At 37.8% G+C, this 24,844-nt stretch overlaps 1 protein-coding gene and 2 pseudogenes across 7 annotated transcripts in view; 2 read left to right on the top strand and 1 right to left on the bottom strand.

Annotated features, from left to right (window-relative positions):
- The window catches only part of LOC105483169 (phosphodiesterase 11A), a 510,053-nt gene that overhangs the window by 90,999 nt on the left and 394,210 nt on the right, over positions 1 to 24,844 (top strand). For all 7 annotated transcript variants that reach the window (XM_071072993.1, XM_071072992.1, XM_071072988.1 and 4 more), the window contains one exon: positions 9,063 to 9,221. In XM_071072993.1, coding sequence (XP_070929094.1) covers positions 9,126 to 9,221 — 96 coding nt within the window. In that variant the 5' untranslated portion in view covers positions 9,063 to 9,125. The remainder of the gene's footprint in view (positions 1 to 9,062; positions 9,222 to 24,844) is intronic.
- On the bottom strand, positions 5,048 to 7,232 carry LOC139357029 (succinate dehydrogenase [ubiquinone] cytochrome b small subunit, mitochondrial pseudogene; annotated as a pseudogene).
- On the top strand, positions 20,475 to 23,342 carry LOC105468971 (apoptosis inhibitor 5-like; annotated as a pseudogene).

The raw sequence follows: 24,844 nt of genomic DNA, 5'->3' as shown, positions 1-24,844 counted from the left end.
TCAAAGACATGAAACCTGAGTTCAGAGGTTGCTTTTTACAGCCTTTGTGGATCTTGAAGGTGGGAATCCTTTTTCTGGGTGTGCTTCATGGCACTACATTCAACTCCGAAACTTGCAGACGGGGTCCAAGTGCAAGATCCGGGGTCAGAAATGTATCCAATTACTGTTCTCTATGAAGGAGGCACAGGTCGGTTCCTTCACTGAGAAGTAAAAATTGCTTTTTGCCTTGTGGCTTTGTCTTTTTAAAGGTTAAAAATCACAGCTGCATGTTATATACAAAAGACAGATCTGAATACAAGGCATGGAAAAGATTTCTGCACTTCTCAAGAGCAGTTGTACTTAAATTATCTGGGCTAGAAAAAATATTATGACATAAAAATACTCAAAGCAATAAGAGTCTACTACAATTATAACAACTCATTCCAGATTTTAACAACCTTACTTTACCTTAATTTATTAGAAATCTCTCCTGTTGTAGATCATTTCTTGTTCTTTTGTCCTAAGGGAGATGAATAAGAAGTGGGCACCATTCTCCATATGATATTTCATTATAATCCTTGAGGCATTTGTTAGTTTCCTATTCAAGTTTCCATTTTCAGAAACAAATAAGCACATTTTTTGCCTTCTTACTAGTCCTATTTCCTCCTTACCTGGCCTTCTGTGAAGCTCTGCTGGTGATCGCGGTGACCTTCTGAAGATCCTGGGCTTAAAAGTTGTTAGGTGAAATTCCCATCCTTACTTAGACAATTTTTATTTTCCATTCCAAGTCCTTTTGCTGAAATTAAAAAAAAAATTGTCTATGTCTGTATCTATATGTAAATCTATCAAACTTCTTTTTGAGCATCTGCACCACATTGATGACCCACAGTCAACTAAACCTTCAAATGTCCAAAACGAAACTCATATTCCCCAGAATCTGTTCCTCACTGTGTTCCTCACTCAGTGAGTCATCCCACTACCCACCCAGGCACCTGCACCAGAAATATGGAGTCATTTTTACTTCTCTAACTTTCACAACCTTCCAAATTAATCAGCATAGAATCAGTTCTATTCATTCTACCTCCTAAATATCTCCCAACTCAGTACACTTTCCACCACTCCTACTGCCACTAACCACCATCCCAGCTCAGAGATGGTTCATCTGTCACCTGGACCTCTTGCTTCCAATCCATTCTTTACATGTAGCCATAGCAGTCTTTCTAAGATGAAGACTCAGTCATGTCACTCCCACTCACCTTCCTAAAATCCTCTAGTGACCCCTTGCTCCCTCTATGATAAATTTACAGTTCTACACCTAGTTACTAGGCACCGTCTCATCAGCCTCCAGCTGTCTTTCCTACCCCATGTCTGACTCTTCCCACAAGAGTCATCTTCAGCTTCTTTCTGTTCCTCAAATTAACCAACGTTTATTGCCTCTGGACTTTAGACATACTATTCCCTCCTTCTGGGACACTCTCCTCCACCTCTCCCTAATGCTTCTCTCTTTTTTTTCTGGATAATTCCTATTGATCTTGTGGGTATAACCTTAAAGACTTCACTTTCTTTGGGAGATATTGTCTGACCTTAGACTAGATGTGGCACCCTGCTGTGTGTTCCATAATGCTCTGTGTTTCCTCTACTATTATACTCATTTGTGGTGATTACTTGGCTAGTTAAATCTATTTTTTAATTTCTTCTATTATTAAACTTTTCTTTCCTCTATAATATCAGAGTAATATGTTCCTTTATCTAATTATTTTCCTAATTTTCTTCATCTACTATAATTAATTTATGCTTCAATTTGGGACCCAGCTTTCTTGATTGTTTCTAATTGGAAGATTAATCTACAGATTTATATATATATTAGGAAAGTGCATAATTGTATCAGCAATTCTGACCTCCCATTAGATTAGATTAATTTGATTTTATCAAGTTTTGAGTTAATTTGTGAGAATTATAAGTAGTGTAACGAAGACACAGACAAAGCATGTCTTAAGATGCATTGTTTTTTAAAACCATTAAGACTTAATGGAGGCTGAGTGTGGTGGCTCATGCCTGTAATCCCAACACTTTGGGAGGCCAAGGCGGGTGGATCACTTGAGGTCAGGAGTTCGAGACCAGCTTGGCCAACATGGTGAAACCCCCGTCTCTACTAAAAACACAAAATTAGCAGGTGTGGTGGCACATGCCTGTAATCCCAGCTACTCAGGAGGCTGAGGCAGGAGAAATACTTGAACCTGGAAGGTGGTGGTTGCAGTGAACCGAGATTGCACCATTGCACTCTAGCCTGGGCAAAAAGAGGGAAACTCCATCTCAAAACAAACAACAACAAAACAAACAAAGACTTAATAGAATAAATCTTTCTTCTTAGCTTTATTTTAAATTAAAAAATTAATACTTACCACATGTATCAATACAATTACATTTTCTCCTTTTTGTTTTTGAGACAGAGTCTTGCTCTATCACCCAGTCTGGAGTGCAGTGGTGCAATCTCGGCTCTCTGCAACCTCTGCCTCTCGGGTTCAATAGATTTTCCTGACTCAGCCTCCTGAGTAGGAGTAGCTGGGATTACAGGCGCCCACCAACACACCCAGCTAGTTTTTGTATTTTTAGTAGAGATGGGGTTTCACCATGTTGGCCAGGCTCGTCTTGAACTCCTGGCCTCAAGTGATCCACTCACCTTGGCCTCCCAAAGTGCTGGCATTACATGCATGAAGCACCGAGCCAGGCCACGTTTTCTCTTTAAGTTATCAATTTATCAGGTGGATTTAGAGAGGTGAGGAGATGGTGGGGAGAGTTTAGAGTATTTTTATGACTCCTTATCATGCTAAAGCATCCCAGTGTCTATTGTTCTTATGTGAGTATGCTTTAGCAATGGGGTAGCAATCTACTCCATAGCCTTGGTCTACTCAGACTCAGAGTTGAGTTTTGGTCGGTAAGAGACCCTTTTCCAGAGATGCAGTTTATCACAAAGGTAAGGGCAAACAGGCTGTGCCTACTCCAGAGTGGATTTTCAGTCCAGTCCATCATGGCCAACACCACCATTGCTATGCAACCACCAGAATACATACCACTCTACTTGTTCCTCCCCATTTTAAGGCGTTTCTCATTGATAGATTTTATTGCTCTCACTAATGACTGAAACCTTTATCATTTAGGACAATGGTTCTCATATGAGGATAACAGAGGAGCATTTAAAAAAATACCAATGCCTAGTATTGATTGATTCAATTTGTGATGACTTTCTCAAGTTAATTTTCAGATGCAGTCAGGGGGAAGAACCACTTATTTTGGTCAAAGGTGCACTTCACCTTGTTTAATAAATTGATTTATCAACTTCTACTCTCTTCATATGTAGACTTTCACCTTTATCTCAATCTCCCCTATTCCAGTAAATGATACTTCCATCCACAGTTTCTCAAGTTAAAATCTGAGGCTCTTTGTCTTTTGTCTATTCTCCCCTCCCAGCTAATCCATCAGGAAGTACTACAGGCTCAACTTTCAACATATTTGTCTACTTGTCTTTGCCCTCACTGCCTTTTTCTTAAACCCAGACTATCCTCATACCTTACCTGGACCACCAAAATTTCCCAACTGGTCTATTTCAATCCTGTGTCATCCTCCACAAAGTTCTTAATTTTAGATAAGAATAAGCCATCTACATTTATAAAATCTTAATATTTTACTACATTGGGCTTTTTTCACATAAAAGAGTCTGTTTTGTTACACAGCTTTTTATTTTTAGAAATTTTATTTCATAGAATATATTTTTATATTAGAAAATTTCAAATGGGGAAATAATTTTTTATACTTTTATACTTGTAGGCAGATTGTTTTAGGACAAGTAAAATAAACATATTTGAAGGATTAAGTTTTCATTTAGAATGTTTGATATTTTAATACAATTACAAAGGAGACTTCTTCCCTAAACGGAACTTCTCTATATTCAGCAGCTTTCCAAGCTCCACTTCTTAGGATTTAGAAATTAGTAGTGTGAGATAGCAGCTTTTTCTAATTTTAATGTTTCCCAAGGACATGGATCCATCAATAGCTGATATCAACCGAACAGAGGGGGAAGTTTTCAAAACTTAAATTTTGTCTAATTTTCTGCAAAGTCTTTATGCATGAATTAACAGTCTTTCTCTTTGTCTATCCTTATCAGGAAAAATACAGGAGATGTTTGATCATGTATTTAGTAATTAAACTGAATTTTCTTTAAGAGATTGGTAAATGAAGATGCAAAAGCTCATATATAATGTTTAGTTATGCTCTGATTCTGGGAAAAAATCTCATTAACTCACCAGAAAATGGGACTCAGTTGCACAGTTTCTTGAATACAAATCCTCTCAAACTTTTCCTCAAAGATTAAATTCTGGGCTGGGGGCAGTGGCTCACACCTGTGATCCCAGCATTTAGAGAGACCAAAGTGGGAGGATTGCTTGAGGCCAGTAATTTGAGACCAGACTGGGCAATGTAGTGAGACCCTGTGTCTACCAAAAATAAAAAAGAATAGCTGGGTGTGGTGTTGTGTACCTGCAGTCCTAGCTACTTAGGAGGATGAAGCAGGAGGATTGCTCGAGCCCAGGACTTTGGATGCCGAAGGTGAGCTATGATTGCGCCAAAGAGTTTTGTCTCAACAATGATCTTATCTGTTACTTCCTTTTTTTTGTTTTTTTGGTTTTTTGTTTTTTGAGACGGAATCTCGCTCTGTCGCCCAGGCTGGAGTGCAGTGGCACTATCTCAGCTCACTGCAAGCTCCGCCTCCTGGGTTCACGCCATTCTCCCGCCTCAGCCTCCTTGAGCAGCTGGGATTACAGGCGCTCACCACACGCCTGGCTAATTTTTTTCTATTTTTAGTAGAGACACAGTTTCACTGTGTTAGCCAGGATAGTCTCGATCTCCTGACCTCATGATCCACCTGTCTCGGCCTCCCAAAGTGCTGGGATTACAGGCGTGAGCCACCGTACTTCCTTTTTACTGTTAGTAGAATGGCATGGCAGAGCAGAGGCAAAGAGAAGTACTTTTTAAGGTGTTAAGAATTACTTTTTAAGGTGTTAAGTCTAAAAGGTCAGTGCTTCCACAGCATGGCAACAGCTTTGCAGATGCCCCCATCATGATAGTTGAAATCACAAAGCCCGGCAAAGGTTAAAGTCAAGTGTGCCAAGTTAAAGTCAAGTGTGCCAAAAGGCCTGCCTTGGCAGCTTTCTCTGATGCGTCTTCATAGACATAGTCTGAAACAACTTGTTCAAGGTCCCAGTGACTAAGGAGAGTGAGGGCTGTAGCCAGGGAGTAGTCCATCGCAGAGCAAGGATTCAAAACAGCAGCTGGAAGCAGGAGGTAAACACTGGAGCTAAACACTGACAACCCCATCACCAGTCCAGTGGATAGATGCAGCCTTGAGAACAGAATGGCGGCTGGGTGGCAGGTGAACGTGCTGTGCTCCACACTATCCTGGGGTAGGTCGGCCGTAGGGATGTGCTGAGACATGGCAGGTCTGACCAGTGGGGTTCAAAGCAACAGAGATCAGCTTCCTTGTGTGCCACAGATTAACTCAACCTTCAGAGAACCACCACCTTGCTCGTGAATTGTTTTTCTTTCTTTCTTTTTCTTGAGACGGAGTCTCACTCGCCCAGGCTGGAGTGAAGTGGTGTGATCTTGGCTCACTGCAACCTCCGCCTCCTGGGTTCAAGCAATTCTCCTGCCTCAGCCTCCTGAGTAGCTGGAACTACAGGCACCTGGCACCATGCCCAGCTAATTTTTTGTATTTTTAGTAGAGACAGAGTTTCACCATGCTAGCCAGGCTGGTCTCGAACTCCTGACCTTGTGATCCACTTGCCTCAGCCTCTCAACATGCTGAGATCACAGGCGTGATCCACCGCACCTGGCCCCCCGAATTGTTTTTCTAAAGAAGTAAAGCTTTCTTGTTCTAGTTGAAGCCTCCTCTATGCCTCTCCCTGATGCCACTTCCTTCCTTCCTCTCAGCGGGTAACCACTAATATAAATGTAATGTTTATTATTCCCTCGCATGCTTTTATACTTTTGCTACATATTTGAATCCATAAATGATATTTAGTATTATTTTTAAGTATTGTGGTATTATATAGATGGTATCAGACTGCTGTTTGTTTGTTTCACTTAACATTGTGTTTCTTATATTTGTTCATGTTGATACAGGCAGCTTTAATTTATTCATTTAAATTGTTGTATAATACACTACCAAACCACAAGATCATAATTTATTTTTCTCTTGATCAACATTCAAATGGCTTCACATTTTTAATTTTCATAATTGATGTTGCAGTGAACATTTGTGTACCTCTCTTCTATATATTCGGAAAAGTGCTTCTACATATATGCCAAGTAGTGGTATGTGGACCCTTAGGACCTTTTCTATATTCTGCATAATTGCAGTGCAATCTTTTCAAAAGAATAAATTATTTAAAAAATATTATTGAGCATGTATAATAGGCATGCTAGGATGACGCAGTAAATAGAGACAAAATCTCTGCTGTCTTAGATTTTATATTTTAGTTGCGGGGAGAACAAGTAAACTGGTAAGATAATTGCAGAGAATCTAAGTGCTAAATAGTGGCCAATGCCATTCTTCTGCTTCAAGATCTTCAGAGGTTTTCCATTGCATTTGGGATTAAATATAACTCTTTCTAGGCCTGTGAGACTTGGCACCCTTTGGTCACTGCCTCCCTCTTTCACTCTCCCTTTGTCTCCCTACACTCTAGCCACATTGACCTTTGACTTTTTGGAACTTACTAAGCTTTTTCCTGCTTCAGGACCTTATATGTATTAGTTCATCTTCCTGGAAAGTTCTTTCCACCACTCTTTGCCTGGAAAATTCTTACTCATGATTGAAGTCTCAGCTTATTTGTTCTGTTTTCAGAGAGAACTTCCTTGATCCCCTTAAAAATAGGTCCTTCATATTCAGTTTCTCTCATGCATTTTGCTTTTTTCTCAGTAACACTTACCACAATATATAAATATACATTTATACATTGTCTGCCTCACCTACTTGATTGCAACTTCCACCTAGCCCATAGCCTGACATGTAGTAGTTCCTCAGAGAAATTTAAAAATAATGAATACAGATTGCTAATTTTCTGAAAGTTTGGTCACATACTTATTTTGAGCAGGAGATTTGGTTTTGTTTGGGTTTTGATTTCCCTCTCTTTAACTGGACCCTCCTGTCTCTGGGGTTTAGGGTGGCCTTCATGGATCACCAGACCAGAACCAGGCCTCATAATGGCATTTAAAGACTCCTGGCCAGGCACTGTGGCTCCCAACACTTTGGGAGGCCAAGGCTAATGGATCACCTGCAGTCAGGAGTTCAAGACCACCTTGCCAATATGGTGAAACCCCATCTCTACTAAAATACAAAAAAAAAAAAAAAAAAAAAAAAAAATTTGCCAGGCATGGTGGCTTGCATCTGTAGTCCCAGCTACTTGGGAGGCTGAGGCAGGAGAATCGCTTGAACCTGGGAGGTGGAGGTTGCAGTGAGCTGAGATCAAATGACTGCATTCCAGCCTGGGTGACAGAGCGAGAATAGCATAGCATAGGCAGCAGTGCTTTTAAGCCTCTTTTAACATGGGTGTGCAGAAGGTACAGGAAGAAGCCTCACTCCAACCCCTGGCTTGAAATAGTTTATCATCAGATTGGATGATAGTTTATCATCTACCTTGGAGCATTTTTAGTCACAGTTACCTTCTCGGGAGCCAATCTTTTTCTTTTTTTCCCTCCACCCTCCTTTATCTCTCTGCTTCCCTTCTTTCTCTCCCTCCTTCCATCCATTCCTTCCTTCCTTGAAAGTTAGTTGAAGGTATTATGATATTTCACTAACCAAATACTCTAGCATGTATATCCTAAGAATAAGGACATTCTTCTGCATAATTATAACACTTGTATAATACCTAAGCAAGTTTATAATGATACCATTATATGACTGAACTTTCTCCAATTGTCCCTCCAAAAATGTCCTTTGTGGAATTTTCGAAATTTCTGGCAAAGGATCACATATTTTATTTGGATTTCGGGTCTCTTAAGTCTTCTTTAAACTGGTATAGCTCCCATAGTTTAACTTTATATTTATTTTTTTAAAAAACTTTTTTTTGTCTCTCATGATCTTGACATTTTTTAAGCATCCAGGGTTAGGTTTCTGATAGAATGACTGATGATCTCTACCTTTCTTAATTTTCATTTCCTGAATAATTAGATTCACGTTACACATTTGATTGTATTCTTGGTGATGTTGTGTCCTTCCTGTTGCATTATATCAAGAGGCACATGGTGTTAACTTTTCTTCTTAACAGTGATGCTAAGTTTACTTGTTTGAGGTGGTGTTCACCAGATTTATTCACTACAAAGACACCTTTTACCTTTGTAATAAGGAATCTTTGGGTGTGGCACCTTGAGACTGTATGACTATACTGTTTAAGTTAAACAGTTTTTCACCCAATGGTATTAGCATACTTAATGACCCTTGCTTGTAAACATAATTATATTGGTAGTTGCAAAATACATACTGTATAATTTTATCATTTATTTTATATATTTTAGCTGGCATTCTATAGAGAAAATTTTTATCTCCCCATACCCCATGTCTTTTGGGGAGGATTTTGAAATATCATTATGTACTCATAGATTCTTTTTTCACAGAATCATTTTGACTAGAAATAAAGTAGTTCTATTTTGAACAATTTTTCACAGTGTTTAGTATATATTTCTCATGTAAGTTTCTTATATGACATTTCATATCCTGTCTTTTTAAAATAACACATTTTCATAAATCGCATACTATAGGCTTTCCTTAAAAACACTTTTCCCCAATTTTGATACGTTGCAGTTGGGCTTAAAGTCTCTGTCTTCATTTACTATGGCAAACAACTATGGTGTTGACTTATTTTGATTTATATTCCTTTGGTGAATTAAAAATGAAGTCATATCTCTTATTTTGATTAAAAATCCATGGGGCTAAGTTCCCAGTGATAAGGTATCATATGCAGAAATAAACCTCTCTCTCCTTCTCCCTGACAATAATGCACAGGCAGTTAATGCTTTCTTTGTCTTATTTTTAGGATCGACGATTCAATGATGAAATCGACAAGCTAACTGGATACAAGACGAAATCATTATTGTGCATGCCTATCCGAAGCAGTGATGGTGAGATTATTGGTGTGGCCCAAGCGATAAATAAGATTCCTGAAGGAGCTCCATTTACTGAAGATGATGAAAAAGTAAGATTTCATACCTTTTGTGAATTGTACTTTCTTTCTTGGTCATTGATTGCTATTCTCCTTTAAAAGACAAGAATTATGTGAATAGCTGTTGGATTAGCCCGTTCATGGATCAAAGAGCTTTTTCTCATGGTATACAAAATGAAATGGGAGTTTTTCGATATTTCATAGAATGTGGTAAAATTGAAAATAATTATTTCATCTTTTTTGTAGCTTGCTTTTCATTATAAGCCTCAGTGGTATTGTTGTTGTTCCCTGGTCTTTATCTTCCTTATAAGTAAGATAAGGATCACACCACCACACATGGCCTAAGGGAAGATAGAAAATATAGGAAGATTGCTGTGTTTCAGAAACTCAGCACTTTCTCCTATATTTTTATAACTACAGTGAAGAATTGTTTTCTCAGTTCTTATATAAAAATCCCAATAAAAACGAATGTTATTTAATTGTTATTCCAAATTGCTAATAAAAAGAACATTACTTTTGTCCCTGAAGAGTAATTGACCTTGGTGGAAGTAGTGTACTTTTTGCTCTGAAATTTTAAGTTCTTTCACTAGTAGTTTATTTATCAGCTTATATTAAAAGAGAGAGTCCTCAAAGAACTGAGGTTCTGGCTTTGAAGCTTCTACCTTTATATTGAATAAAATCTGGTTGAATATTTATAAAATTTGTGATAAAAGCAAATCTCAAATTAGTTTGTTTAAGTTTGATGACTCTCATATTCCTATTTAATTAAAAAACACTTTATAATTTAACCTTCTGGATGTGGGTTTGTTATTTGCCAATGCTAATTACAAATGCATTAAATTAATACAAATGTTCTGGTACAGAAGGTCAACATGAAATATGATTGTAAGGAAACAAGAAGGTTTTTAAGTGAAGAGAGTCCTTGATTTAGGTCATTTTTATAGTGGAATTGAGATGGCCCAACTCTCTGTAAAGGTTTATGAATTCATAGAGCATGATAGGACCGCAAAAGATTTCTTACAATGAAGTAAACTGCTATGGCATACGAGGCACTTGTATTGGGATCATAGGAGGCACAAAGATAAATCCCAATCATGTTATGTCATCCAGGAGCTACACAAGGCAGGAGACAAGAATCATCAGCAAGTTGTTCTCAGACAGGCTGGGGGCGCCTAGGAAAGAGAGGCTTGTTCTCACTTGGATCTGAAGAGGCTTCCTGGAAGAGGCAGTATTTGATCTGTCCTCTGAAGCAGAAATAGGCCTCCATCAGACAGAATCAGATGAGAAGGAGAGGACGTTGTTTAGAAGTGAATATAAATGTGGGCCACTTCATTCACAATAAAGATATTTCCATGGAATGTAAGATAAAGCAGAAATTTCATTTTGTGCCATCATAGATGGCAGAGTACGGAGATGATGTGCCTCTTATACAGATTTAGATAGAAGGATTTGGGTTTTGCGTCTTTCCAAACATAACCACTACATACCCATGCCATCCCCCGAACAGTTTAGTTTTTACACAGATGGTAGTCCTGCCTTTGCTCTGCTGCATTCATTTAAAAGGAACTCATTATATATTTAGTTCTTATCTTTGATTCCATTTATGTTAGATTTGTTTTCTGAACTTTTGCTGATGGACTTATACCTGTGAGATAGAGCTTCATGACCTGTGAATAATTTAAAGGGAAGATCTGCACAGGACTTTGTACCTTTCTTGAGCAGCATCAGTGTTTACTTCTATTAAGAATGAGAGCCTGGGACTGAGTCCCAGCTCAGCTAATGACAGGCAGCTGCTTGGATACACAGCTCACACTTATCTCTGACCTGAAGTTTTCTCATCTGTCAACTATACTATTCACCACTCTATAGCCAGAGAATTAAATATGATCATCAATGAGAAATATTTTGCAAAACTCAAGAAACTAGGCAAGTGTAAAATACAATTTTTTAAAATAATTAAACTAACATTTTCCCTGTGAGTTTTAAAATATTCTTCTTAATTTGTCACTTATCCCCAAGCAACTTTTTTCTTAGATTCAACCTTATCTGAGTATTTTCTGGCTTGAAATGATATGTTTTTCTCTTCTGTAGTTATCCCTTGTGCCACAGTGGCATTTTATCTTCCAGTCTCTACAATTCCCACACCTGACTTGAAAACCCTACTCTAGTTTTGCTTCTTGTAAGAAGTCCTGCGAGTTTGTGCAGGTAGATTGTGTTCATGCAGCTGGCACCGGCTGGAGAGTATTTTATCTCAACAACTTCTGGATATGGTTATTGTTATTTCCTGAAAGGATCCTATATATTGTAAACCAAACAGAAAAGGTGAAGGAGAAAAGCAGGAAACCAAATCTAGAAGTGATTCACGGGAAAGTATTTCTTCCAAATAAGGGAAGACAGCGAAGTATAATGGCTGTACTGGCCATATGGTGAGTCTATTTGGGTTGAAATTACATCTCTGCCATGGCCTGATAACCTTGGGCAAGTTACTTACCTTCCCTGAGCCACAATATTCTCCTCTTAGAAGAGGGGTGATAGTAACACTTATCTCACAGGGCTGTAAGGAGATTAAATGAGAGAATCCGGGGAAAGCACTTGGAAGAAAACTTAGGACTTAGTAGTTCTCATGAGCGATTGTTTAGCTTTTCCTGACAGCACATGAATACATGTGAGGTATCATGTGTATCTCAGTCAGGTCTCAGTTTAAAAATTACCTTTGTCTAATTTAAGTCTATACATTCATATTAAGTGGACCTCCCAGGTTGCTGAAGGGTGGTGCTGGGAGGGTGGCACACCCAGAGAAGGATCAGAAGCTCTGCACCTCTTCCCCTATACCTCGCCCTATGTATCTCTTCATCTGGTTGTTTCTGAGTTACAACCTTTTACAATAAACTGGTATTCTGTATGAGATATTGGATATACAAAGGGACAATGACCAGTCCACGCATAATGATAGACCCACATTCTCTTCAGCAAGCAGCTTAGAAGGCCAAATCACAGTCTCTGTAGCAATCAGCCTAGCACAGCCAGGATTTGGTCAATGACTGCCACCTTCCCTATTTTTTTGCTCTTATCATGCCCTCCACCCCTGCATACTTACAACTCAGAGCCACTGAGAGAAAAGCCAAATATATTCTCTGAACTCATTACCTAAAATGTCGTGCTTCTGGTTACCTGCCTTCAGCTTTCCCATGCCAACAACCTCCACTCAGAACATACCTAAAGTCTTCTATTTTTTTCACCATAAAACTTGTGCACTCCCCTTTGAGTGTTCCAAATGCAAGCAATGGTGGCTGTCTTCCTTGTTATAGCACGATCTGAATAAATAACCTCTGTTTTTCTCATTTAAAGACAAATTTTTATTAAACACAATCTATACGCCAGATGCTCCTCCCATGTTGGGATTTCTCCAATTAAAAGGGGGATATATTTCTTTATAAGTTCATGAATCTCTTGCCTTATTAATGCAGATACTGTTTTACTTGGTTGTACAAGGTTATGCTTATGTGTAGTAATTTGCATTCTACGTTTTAACCCAGGTATTTCTTACATATGTGTCCACATACGGATATATTCTACATTTGTCATTTTGGGAGATCATAAAATTTTCTTATTTTCTTTTTCTACAGAGCCTCGTTTGCTTAGTCACTGTCCTATTAGTGAGAATTTGGATTTTTTCCCCCCTGTGTTTCACTAATACAAATAGCCCCTGAGTGAACATCTTGAACAAATTACCTTTTTCTTTTGTGTTATTTCCTTGAGGGTATATTCCAAAGACTGAAATTAATGAGTCAAAGGGCAAGAAAAGTTTTATAGCTCTCATTCCATGTTATAGATAGCTTTTTGAAATATTGAGCCCATTTACAGTGGTAGCAGTATGCATACCTAATTTCTCAGAGCTCTGCCAACCTCATTCACTTCACATTTTAAAACTCAAATTAGTTTTCCTTGGTCAGTCAAGCAGACTTCAGAAAACCTTCTCACATGTTCAATAGCATAAACTGCAGCAACCAAAGTAATTTTAATGTTGCCTACAAGTAAGAAAACAAGGAAGCAAAAAGGAAGCCATGTCATGAGTGTTAGATGAGAGGGTCTGGAGTCAGAAAGTCACCAAGACAGGTTCATGTCTTTGCTCTGCTGCTTATTAACTGAGTGACCTTCAGCAAGTGGCTGCATCTCTCTAGCCTCAGAACCTCCATCACAGGGTTGTTGTGCGGAGTAAAATAGATAATAGATGTAAAGTGCTTAGGGTAGCACTTATTATCAATAAATGAGCCTCATGAAAGTTCACCATATATTTCAAAGCCAGACTAAAGTAATTTGAACCCTCTTTGTAATTTTACTTTATACACATAACTGCCATGTCATCATTCACATGGGTAGTGGTAAATTTGTTGCACATTAGCATAATATGATTTGTATGTCCTGATATCTTAAAATGTCAGCGTCTAGAGACCATAAGTTATGTTCTGTATAATTTCAAAACATTTTGTAATATGGAAATCAGTAAATCATTTGACTGAGATAAATTAAAAATTAAATGTGGTATACTCATTTCTGGGCTATTTATGTACCTAACATAATTGTGCATAGGACCACCATATTGTGTTTCTTGAAAATTCTATACCTATAATTCAGTGGCTGTGCTACATCATGTAATACATATACCCTGTAGTAGAAGAGACTGGAAAAATCACCAGGTCCATTCCCTGCCACCTTTTCCCTCATCCAGTGCAGGAAACTTTACCTGACAGATAGTCATCCAGCCTCTGCCTGAAAGCTTCCCTTTTAATGACTTTAAAATCCTCATGCTCTTTAAAGTTCTTGGATAATTAGCAATAATTTATCAGCAGTGGTGAGAGTTTGTATGAAATATAGCCTACTGTATTCACATATTAATAATTTAAGTTCCATACTGACAAATTACTAGTTTGATAATTCATGTTGAAAGTACACACAAAGGCAGACCATGCAGAAGAGATGATTGGAATTTTCTGGTTCACTTTGTGGGTTTCAAACAAATGTTCCTATTTTTCAGGAATATGTATAAACTAGTTGAATTAGGTGGTATGACTAGACTCTTTGCATTCAATTAAGTCATTACTTTGTTATTCCTGGGTGAGTGAAGGAAGGCATTATTTTGGAGAATAAAATAATGAGACCTGGATAGGAGCAAACATTTGTGATCTATTAAGATGTGTGGGCGCGCTAGCATGAACCTGGGAAATGAAAATGAGCAAGGGCTCTTATCTGCCTTCCCAGGTTCCTATACCTCTGCCCTAAAAGTGTCATTTCATATTGCAGTGTTCCATAAAGTATGATATGTTTATTGCAGGTACTTTCCAACAGCCAATGTATTAGCAGCTGTGGCTTGAAGTTCTCCTTTGGCTAATCTCTATAGATTTTTTTTAGCCCTGGTCACCTCTCTTCAGCTCATGATTCGGAGTGTTTGGTTACCCTGCTGCTCTCCTTCATGCTGACATGTTCCACCACCCCATAGAGCTGGGATGCAGCCAACTTGAGCTTGGTTGCTGAGGGGCTGGCTGTGTTCCAGGAACTTGTTACTGGTGATGCTGCCCTGCCAACTGGTGTTGAGGATGGTGCCTGAATGATGCTAATGAGTCTCTGCAGAAGCTGGAGTTTTGTTATCAGCAACAGGCCTGAGACTCACAGCCAGATAATAGGGAATAGGGAGAATTTTATAAATTCTTAGCCTCACATTTCTAATAGTGTGAGGAGAATGTTTAGGATTCATGAGATGTCAAAGGTGCACAACGTACTTAAGTTTACTGTAGTAATGAGGGGGATATTGACTGTGTCATGCTGAGAAGGGGCAACAAATTGATGGCCCCAGAAGACTGAATGCAGTTCACACATGTATGATTTGCATGGGATTTGACTGGCATAGAACTGATTTTTTTTAAAAATTAGATTACCTTTAGACATGGCTGCAAGCTATAGTACTACTATAATAGCCAACCCTCAGACAACTAATCAGCTTAATAAAGTCAATTTCATGGGAGCAAAGACAGATTTCTTCTGTCATCTTATGAATAGTTTCTACTAAAGGTACTTTTCAAAGGTACTTTTTGAATAGTTATTTTTAAAAAATATTGTTATGAACATGAATAGTGGTATTACAACTCTGCCAGGCAACTTTTTTATGTTTCATATTAATTCACCATTGTCTTTATAAAAGATACACAAATGCTAAAATTAATTAACTAATTATTTTAAAATACTCTTTGTGTTCTCCTTTCATTTTTTTTCCCTTTTTTGTCTACATTCCAACTAAGTTAGATTTTTGAATCTGTTGAAATAAAACTATAATTAAGCCCAGGTGAGATGGCTCACACCTGTAATCCCAGCACTTTGGGAGGCCGAGGCGGGCAGATCACGAGGTCAGGAGTTCGAGACCAGCTTGGCCAACATGGTGAAACCCTGTCTCTACTAAAGATACAAAAAAAATATAGCCAGTGTGGTGGTGCGTGCCTGTAATCCCAGCTACTTGGGAGGCTGAGGCAGGAGAATTGCTTGAACCTGGGAGGCAGAGGTTGCAGTGAGCCAAGATTGTGCCATTGTACTCCAGCCTGGGTGACAGGACGAGACTCCGTCTCAAAAAAAAAAAAAAAAAAAAAATCTATGATTAAAAGTCAATCATTAGCAAAAAGGTTTTAAAAGTCCTGGCAGATGGCTCATGATTTCATTATATTTGATCAATAAGACTCCAGTCCTGGAATAATTTGGATTGAATCCCATAACTCATTAATTCCAATATTTTATCTATATTTAAATGATCTACTCACTGCACTATTTGCCTTTTAACAGCTATTACCCAGGCTCCATATGATCACTGTGAAACTATAATTTGTTCACTAATTTGTTTGTGTTTTATGTGTTCACTCGACTATATCTGACTGAGTGGTTCAAAAACAACCAAGATTCTTCTTTATCATAATCCATCCAACTGTTTACAAAGAATGTTAAAATCTGGAACTCAAGTGGCACTACAGTTTTCTACCAAAAATAAACCAGTTTCTGTAATTCAGTAATAGCTTTAGAAGGCCAATATAGTTCAGAGAAAAATGAAATCAAGAATTACATTGAAAACAGAGACCATTAAGTTCTCTAAATATGTTTCATTAATTATTTTGCTCATTTTTCTGAAAACCTTCCTGCCTTATCAATAAAAAGCATTCACTTCTCTTCTTATAATTGAATCTTAACATAGATGTAGTGGGATAAAATAATGGAAATAAAATTTATTGAACACTCTGGCAAAGATGCTGTGGTAGATGAAGTTGAAGTTACAAGGAAGAAGCAAGCACTGGCCTGGCCTTGAAAGAACTGAAGTCTTTCTCATTCACTCTTCTAAAATGCTGCCAAGACAGAGGCAGAAAGAAATGTATAATACCGTCAAGCATACTTTCATTCTTTACTAAGAGAAACAGGTTACGTTTGGAATTCAACATCTTTGGTTGGAACACATTGACTTTTTCCCCCCCTTGTTTTGATAGAAATGGAATTAAGTGAAAGTAGTCTTTTCTGTAGTCTTCAAATTTTATAATGCTGTTTATTTTAATTTAATCTCATTCAGTTATTTAGTTGTTATACACTGACATTAACTGCTGTATGTCATGACTTTTTTCAATAATTTTGTTCTTTCAGGGCTAGAAATAAACTTAAAAAAACGACAACCACCAAGATTTGTGGGAAAACTATCACCAACACAGTACCTGCCAGAACTCAGGTTAAACTTCAGGCTTTTTTTTTTTTTTTTCTATTGGAGCAATATTGCCATGGTGTCGTGGCTCTGGTCTTTTCCTCTTCTTTAGGCAGAGTCTAACTTTGGGGTAAAAAGGCAAATCTGCTTGCCAGGGTCCAGCTTAGGGGTTAACATTCAACAAAAACTGGTCTACCCTGCCACTCATTTTGTCTTGGGCTTCCCACTCCCTTACTTTTTGTTATATTCTTATCTAATTGCATGGAATTCTCATTTCCACCCTTCTTTTAAAGCCAAATTCTGTCATCTCAGACCTAAGTAGGCACTATTCCAAAAGTGATTATTGCTTGTCTTTAATAGTGTTTCCTAATATTTTATAGTTTGACGTTTTTTCCAGATGTCCCCAAAAGATTGCAGTTGAATTTTGACTAACATTTATTAAGAAAATATATAATGATCAAATATTAAGGAATTTAAGGAAACAGCAACACAATAATTGAACAAAATGAAGGACGATACCTACATAGTGTATTTTAAAATTCCAAATGTAGATAATGCTTGGTATGCATGTGGATTTACAGGCCCCTTGCACCAGAAATTCCAGTGTCTTCCTGATGGCTGATATACTGGCATTTGTAATTTCCTGCTTCCCTAGCTCCTCTTTTTGTTTCTAGGAGTTACCAAGGAAATGATAAATGCTTAATTGCAACATCCTTCTTTCCATCTCTTTCCACATACTCTGCAGGATCTAGGTAAGGTAGTTTGCAGTTATCAGGAACATGAAAAATAAATGAACTTAGTAAGTTATAGGGCTCTTACTGTTACAGTGCTGAATGTGGAGGACTTTGCATGACCATTGATCTGCATACTATTTTTAATAGCTATATAGTGTTCCATTTGTGCGGAAAAACTATTCATTCATTCACTCTTTATTGCATTCCTACTTAGTAGACAGTATCACATTTGAGACACGGTTCCAAATGCTGAAGTTAAACTGATGAATTAGGCAGACAAAAATTCTTGCCCTCTCAGAGTTTACATTCTAGTGATAAAAACAGACAACAAACAAAGTAAATATATTAGTATATAATGTAATTTCAAGTAGTGATGAGATACATAATTTTTTTAAGAGATGGGGCTTGCTATGGTGCCCAAGCTTATCTTGAACCCTTGGGCTCAAGCAATCCTCCCACCTCGGCCTCCCAGAGTGCTGGGATTACAGGCATGAGCCACCATGTCTGGCCAGGATACGTAATTTTTATAATTTAGATTATTCAATTTTTCTGTAGCTTTTATTTATGTGAATGAGCTTAATTAGTCTAGGTGATATCAAAAGGGCTAGCAGTAAAGTAGGATCTTTCACTAGGAAGCAAGATTTGGTCCAGAGCTGTTGCTCAAATAACTATGATAAATTGTAACTGACTCTTCAACAGAATCTTACTTTTTTTCCCCTTTACTCCAGGTGTTCATGTAAAGTGCGAACACCTGGAGTAAAGGGGACTCAACTCAGTTACTGAGTTCATTTATTTTTCATGTTCCTGGTAACTGCAGACTACCTTACCTAGATCCCGCAGAGTATGTGGAAACCCCTCTAGGGTGCCTTAGGCACTAAAACTTGAAGTTCAAGAAAGTATTGTCTTATTATTATGTTCACCCCAAGTAACTTTTTGTTGTGTCTTCCTATGAGTATTAAGTTGTAATCACAATTTCTATTTGCCATCCCCTGAACTGGGGAAGTTAAGAGACTGGATGATAATAACCTGACATAGCCAGGCTGTAGATATGCATCATAGTGCTGAGCAGACAGGACTCTGGCACATCTAGGAGGAAAAATTTGGGGGGTAAGGAGAGCTCGTTGCGTTCTGATATTAGGGACTGATACATCCATAGCTCTTAATGCTGGCAGGACTTGAAACAGTATTTTAGTTAAGCCACTTCTAAAAGTGCAAAATGACAAAGAACTATCTTATAAACTCTTCTCTGATTTGTTTAGGACTCGGACAGGAGAGAACGATTTGCAATTGTAGATTAGAAGTAAATTTGTTGGCAGGCAAAATTTTTATTAAAGAACTAGAATGGGATGTGGTGAATTCTTATTTACTGGAGATTTCAAATTAAGACAGATAACGGTCTTCTTTGAATAACTAGGTTAGTGTTATTTGAATAAAATAGCAAGGTTGCTTTTCTTTTCATCTTAGAATGCTGAAATACTTGAATCTGAATTTTTAAAAATTAAATTCCTTTCTGACAAAAAGTAAAATTTAGTAGAATCCAGGTATATTTGTCTATCTTTGAATTGGGTGTCTCTGCCTTTCTTGGATTTTCTTTTCCTTTTCTTTGGTGATAAGATTATTTCCTAATTTTAAAAGTAATATGAGCTTATTATAGAAAATTTGAAAAATACAAAAAAAGGAAAAATTAGTATCACCCATAATCCTAACTTTCAGAGATAATACTGTTAAATTCTTGATTTACTTATATTTATTTATTTTTACCTATAAATAAAGGTGTGTTTTAAAAATTTGCATAAAGTAGTATACACAGTATTTTAGCATGCTTTAAGTAATTCTTCAAAGATATAATTTACATGTTTGCATTATTTTCCACCATGTAATTATATAATAGTTTATTTAATCATTTTATTTCTTAACATTTAGATTGTTTCAAAAATCACATTCTTACATAATTACAAATAATATCTTTACAAATAAGTGTTAGACTATGTCTTAGAATAGCCATTAGGTTGATCTATTAAATTGCTGAAGTTAGAAATCATTAAAAAAATAATAACGGGTTTGTACATACACAACTATGTGGTAGATAGTTTAATATTTTCATTTTCCTAAATTTTGTGCTTTCCTGACAAAACATTTTAAAATTTATGGTTGTTTATTATATTTTCCTCAACTGAGGATGAAAAGAAGGTGAAGATTAGTCTAATTTTAGCATTTTTCTTGCTTTAAAAAGTTGTGCGTCAAATCAGAATTTGCAAATAGCATTTAATTGCACTGAGTGATTAAGTGAGGTGTTCCAGTGTGAATTACCCTGCAGCCTACTTAGAGCATTTTTCTGTGTATAGCAAAATTGATGGAGTATGCTGATTAAATGAAGCCACATCATATTTCTTGTTGGAGAATTTCAAATATAATGTAACTGTGATATACTTTGTAGTTTCTATTTTTAACAATATGTAGTGATTTTAAAAGTCAACTGGGATATTTATTTTTTCCCTTTCTTCTTTTCTGAATTGAAGGTAGAAATGAAACCATTTTTTGGTTATTTCCCATTATTTCCTTTTATTTCTCCCACGTGTGCCCTGGATAATATCCTGGCTAGATAAGAGTGTAGGTTATTTTCAGTGGCAGATTCTGATTCCACTGCCAATCAACAGAAGAGTATTTCCCCCACCCCTTTCATATTCTGCACACTCTACTTAGAAATGAGAAAAAGTCTCAAAGGCAGGCAAGACTGTATTACCAAAGCAGGCAGCAAGGCCCCCAAGGGAGGGCTCAAGCTGAAGTGAGAGTGTGTTAAGAGGGGGAGAAAGTAATGAGTGGTTTTGAAAAATGAGGTTATGTAAGTTAGAGCTACCCAGAGATGCTTTGAAGGTCTGTTAGACACAGTTCTTGAAAGGGGGTTTAAATAAAACTAAAATATAATAGCAAATTCTCTCACTGAAGAGAATTTAAAATGATACCTCACAAGAATTAATTGACACCATCAGAAGGCTGGAAGGGGTTTTAACCATCCAAAAAGTGTGCTTGGTGTTTTGGAAGAATTGCTCTCCATAGCATATAATAAGTGGCTGTGGGAAATCAATACCTTTTATTTAAAGGTGCCTCCCAATGTTTAATAGCATTGGGTAGCATCACAGTGTCTGGGCAGTTTCAACTCCATTCTCAGTGCTTGGTTATTTGGTATACTTCATTTACAAAAAAACCTATCCATATCTATCTTCTTTCTTTCTCTTAAAAAAGTTTCTGATTAATTTTGCAAAGCTGTAATACCGATATCAATTTTGTTTGTCCTAATGTCTCAGTGATACTTGTGATGTAGTGTAACTGAAATTTGTTATGGGTGTTCCACTTTCTATTTCCAAACCCGGAGTGAGGCATCAGAATAAGTCTTCAGTTATTCTCCCTTGTCATGAAGACAGAGAACCACGATCTTTGGATGAACCTATAAATGCCCCTTGCTTCTTTTCAGAGGTTAAATTTATTTTTAAATCTCAGCTTAACACTTTGACATGATTCCCATCATGTTTAGAACAGTCACAGGACATGGTGGGCGTTTTGCTGTTCTTATTCTTTTAACCTCTGAAACAGGGTGGCAGGAATTATTGTCTCCATGAGACTGAAAATATATTTTGCACTAGATCTAGAGTGCCTATTAAGATTTGATCCTGATGCTGTGGCTTGTTGCTATGGCTGTTTCCATTGTTTTACACTTTAAAGAGCCATCCAGTTGGGTGTAATAGTGCAGGTAGTGGGCTTGGAGAAGTTCTGAGGTGGCAGTGGTGCCGGCAAGGACAAGGATAGCGGGAGCAGGCCCTGGGCTTGTTGCTCACCTTGCCGATGGTAGAGGAGCTTTATGGCAACTATGGCATCATGGCTGATGCCACAGAACAAGTAGGCCAGTGTAAAGATGCCTATCAAGTGATACTGGATGGTGTGAAAGGTGGTACTACGGAAAAACGATTAGCATCTCAATTTGTTCTGAAATTCTTTTTTTGAGACGGAGTCTCGGTCTGTCGCCCAGGCTGGAGTGCAGTGGCCGGATCTCAGCTCACTGCAAGCTCCGCCTCCCGGGTTCACGCCATTCTCCTGCCTCAGCCTCCCGAGTAGCTGGGACTACAGGCGCCCGCCGCCTCGCCCGGCTAGTTTTTTGTATTTTTTAGTAGAGACGGGGTTTCACTGGGTTAGCCAGGATGGTCTCGATCTCCTGACCTCGTGATCCGCCGGTCTCGGCCTCCCAAAGTGCTGGGATTACAGGCTTGTTCTGAAATTCTTTAAGCATTTTCCAGAATTGGCTGATTCTGCTAACAGTTAGACTTCTGTGAGGATGAAGATGTATCTATTCGATGTCAAGCAATTAAAGAACTGCCTCAATTTGCCACTGGAGAAAATCTTCCTTGAGTGGCAGATATACTAATGCAACTTTTGGAGACAGATGACTCTGCAGAATTTAACCTAGTGAACAATGCCCTGTTAAGTATATTTAAGATGGATGGAAAAGGGACTTTAGTTTCGTTGTTCAGCCAAATACTTCAAGGAGAGGACATTGTTAGAGAACGAGCAATTAAGTTCCTTTTTACAAAACTTAAGACTTTACCAGATGAATTCATAACAAAGGAAGTGGAAGAGCTTCTACTAACTGAATCCAAACCAGTCCTAGACGATGTGACTGATGAAGAATTTGCTCTATTCATGAAATACTGCCTGGGTTAAAAAGCTTACAGACAGTAAGTGGAAGACAGCAACTTGTAGAATTGGTGGCACAGGCCGACCTAGAACAGACCTCCAATCCCTCTGATCCTGACTGTGTGGACAGGCTCTCACAGTGCACTCGGCAGGCAGTACCCTTCTCTAAAACTGTCCATTCCATAAGGTTTGTGACATATTTCTGTGAGCAGGTTCTCCCTAGCCTTGGTATCTTAACTATCCCAGTGGAAGGTCTTGATATACAGTTGGAGGTATTGAAATTGTTGGTGGAGATGAGTTCATTTTGTGGTGACATGGAAAAACTGGAAACAAATTTAAGGAAACGATTTGATAAGTTATTGGAATACATGCCCCTCCCTTCAGAAGAACCAGAAAATGGAGAGAATGCTGGTGATGAAGAGCCCAAGCTACGGTTCAGTTATGTGGAATGTTTGTTGTACAGTTTTCACCAGTTGGGCCGAAAACTTCAGATTTCTTAGCAGCCAAACTGAATGCAGAAAAACCCAAAGATTTCAAAATCAGGCTGCAATACTTTGCACAAGGCCTGCAAGTTTATATTAGACAACTTCGCTTAGCTCTCCAGGGTAAAACGGGTGAGAACAGAAGAGAACAGAAAACAGAAGAGAACTAGATTAAAGTTGTTGCATTGAAAGCAACAAACAATATCAATGTTTTGATCAAGGATCTCTTCCACATTCCTCCTTCTTGTAAGAGCACAGTAACACTGTCCTGGAAACCTGTATGAAAGGTTGAGATTGGGCAAAAGAGAGCCAGTGGATATGCAACTTCAGGTTCACCACCCAAGAAATCTTCAGCAGTACAAAAAAGAGATGCCAGGCAGATTTATAATCCTCCCAGTGAGAAATTTAGCAGCAATTTGGGCAACTTTAATTATGAGAGGAGCCTTCAGGGAAAGTAGAAGTGGCCGAGGTTGGGGCACATGAGGAAATCGTAGTCATGGAAGACTCTACTGAATAAGACGTCAGCATTCTTCAGCATAGTCATGAACTTAATATGCTTGAATCCTACTACTTATTGGATTGCCAGGGATGTCCCCTTAAACAGACTGCTGCTTTCAGCTAAAATCTTAATGTTCTTTATACTTTGTATGTATCATCTACTTTTGTAACAGACCATGGTTGTGTCCAAGGCAAAACCACAGTGATCTTTTTGGATGCTTTGTCTGCAATATTGACTTGTTTTTGCAATATCATTATTCAGACTTCAAATTGTGAATCTTACTTTTAAACATCTTGATAATTTGTTGTTGATAGCTGTTCATTCTAAAAGGTAGTGAAATTCAGTCTAGTTCTGCTGATAAAGATTATTGGTTTTGAAAAGTTACTGATTTTCCTCTTCCCTCTGTCTTAGTTTTTTGCCCAATATATAGAGAAGAGTAACTGTAAATCTTAACATTTTGTTTTTATTGTTTAATAAAGCTGCTAGGCAGTGGTACAACATTCCTACCTAGTGTCATAAAAGCACAATATTTACATAGCTTTCTTAAAATGTAGGAATGACATTACATTTTTAGGAGAAAGTAAGTTGCTTTGCACTGCTTACTTAACTCTTTTCCATATATTGTGATACAAACTTTTGAATATGGAATCTTACTATTTGAATAGAAATGTGTATGTGTAAGATACATAAATACATAAGCATATATGTGTGTGCATATGTGTGTGTATACATACACACATACATACACACATGTGTATACATACACACATACATACACATACGTGTATACACACACATGTGTATACACACATACATACATACACATATGTGTATACATACACACATACATACATACATATATGTGTATACATACACACATACATATATACACATGTGTATACATACACACATTATATACATATATACACATATGTGTGTGTGTGTATATATATGCTGTGAAACTTGACTACACAACATAAATCACTTTTTTAAATTCCAGGAATGGGTAGTCTGACACGGTGATTATCTTTTTGAGGCTGAATCTGTTATTAACTTGTTATTTAGGTTTTTACTTCCAGTAGCAAAGGATTCTAAGTCAGTTGCACTTATGTGATTATTGTTATTTAAAACTAAAAATAAAGGCTGTATTTTCTTTTCTTTTCTTTTCTTTTTTTTTTGAGACAGAGTTTCACTCTTGTTGCCCAGGCTGGAGTGCAATAGCGAGATCTCGGCTCACTGCGACCTCCACCTCCCAGGTTCAAGCGATTCTCCTGCCTCTGCCTTCCAAGTAGCTGGGATTATGGGCACTCATCACCACACCGGCTAATTTTTGTAGTTTTAGTAGAGATGGGATTTCACCATGTTGCCAGGCTGGTTTCAAACTCCTAACCTCAGGCAATCCACCCGCTTTAGCCTCCCAAAGTGCTGGGATTACAGGCGTGAGCCACTGTGCCCAGCTAGGCTGCATTTTCAAAGACAAATTGTAGATTGCTATTGGTGAAATACAGCCAAAATACTGAATCTGATGTAATATA

The sequence above is a fragment of the Macaca nemestrina genome, chromosome 11 (genome assembly GCF_043159975.1).
Source record: "Macaca nemestrina isolate mMacNem1 chromosome 11, mMacNem.hap1, whole genome shotgun sequence".
NCBI classification, from domain to species: Eukaryota; Metazoa; Chordata; class Mammalia; order Primates; family Cercopithecidae; genus Macaca; species Macaca nemestrina.
The sequence above is the reverse complement of the archived record's forward strand: the minus strand, read 5'-3'. Positions and strand labels throughout refer to the sequence as shown.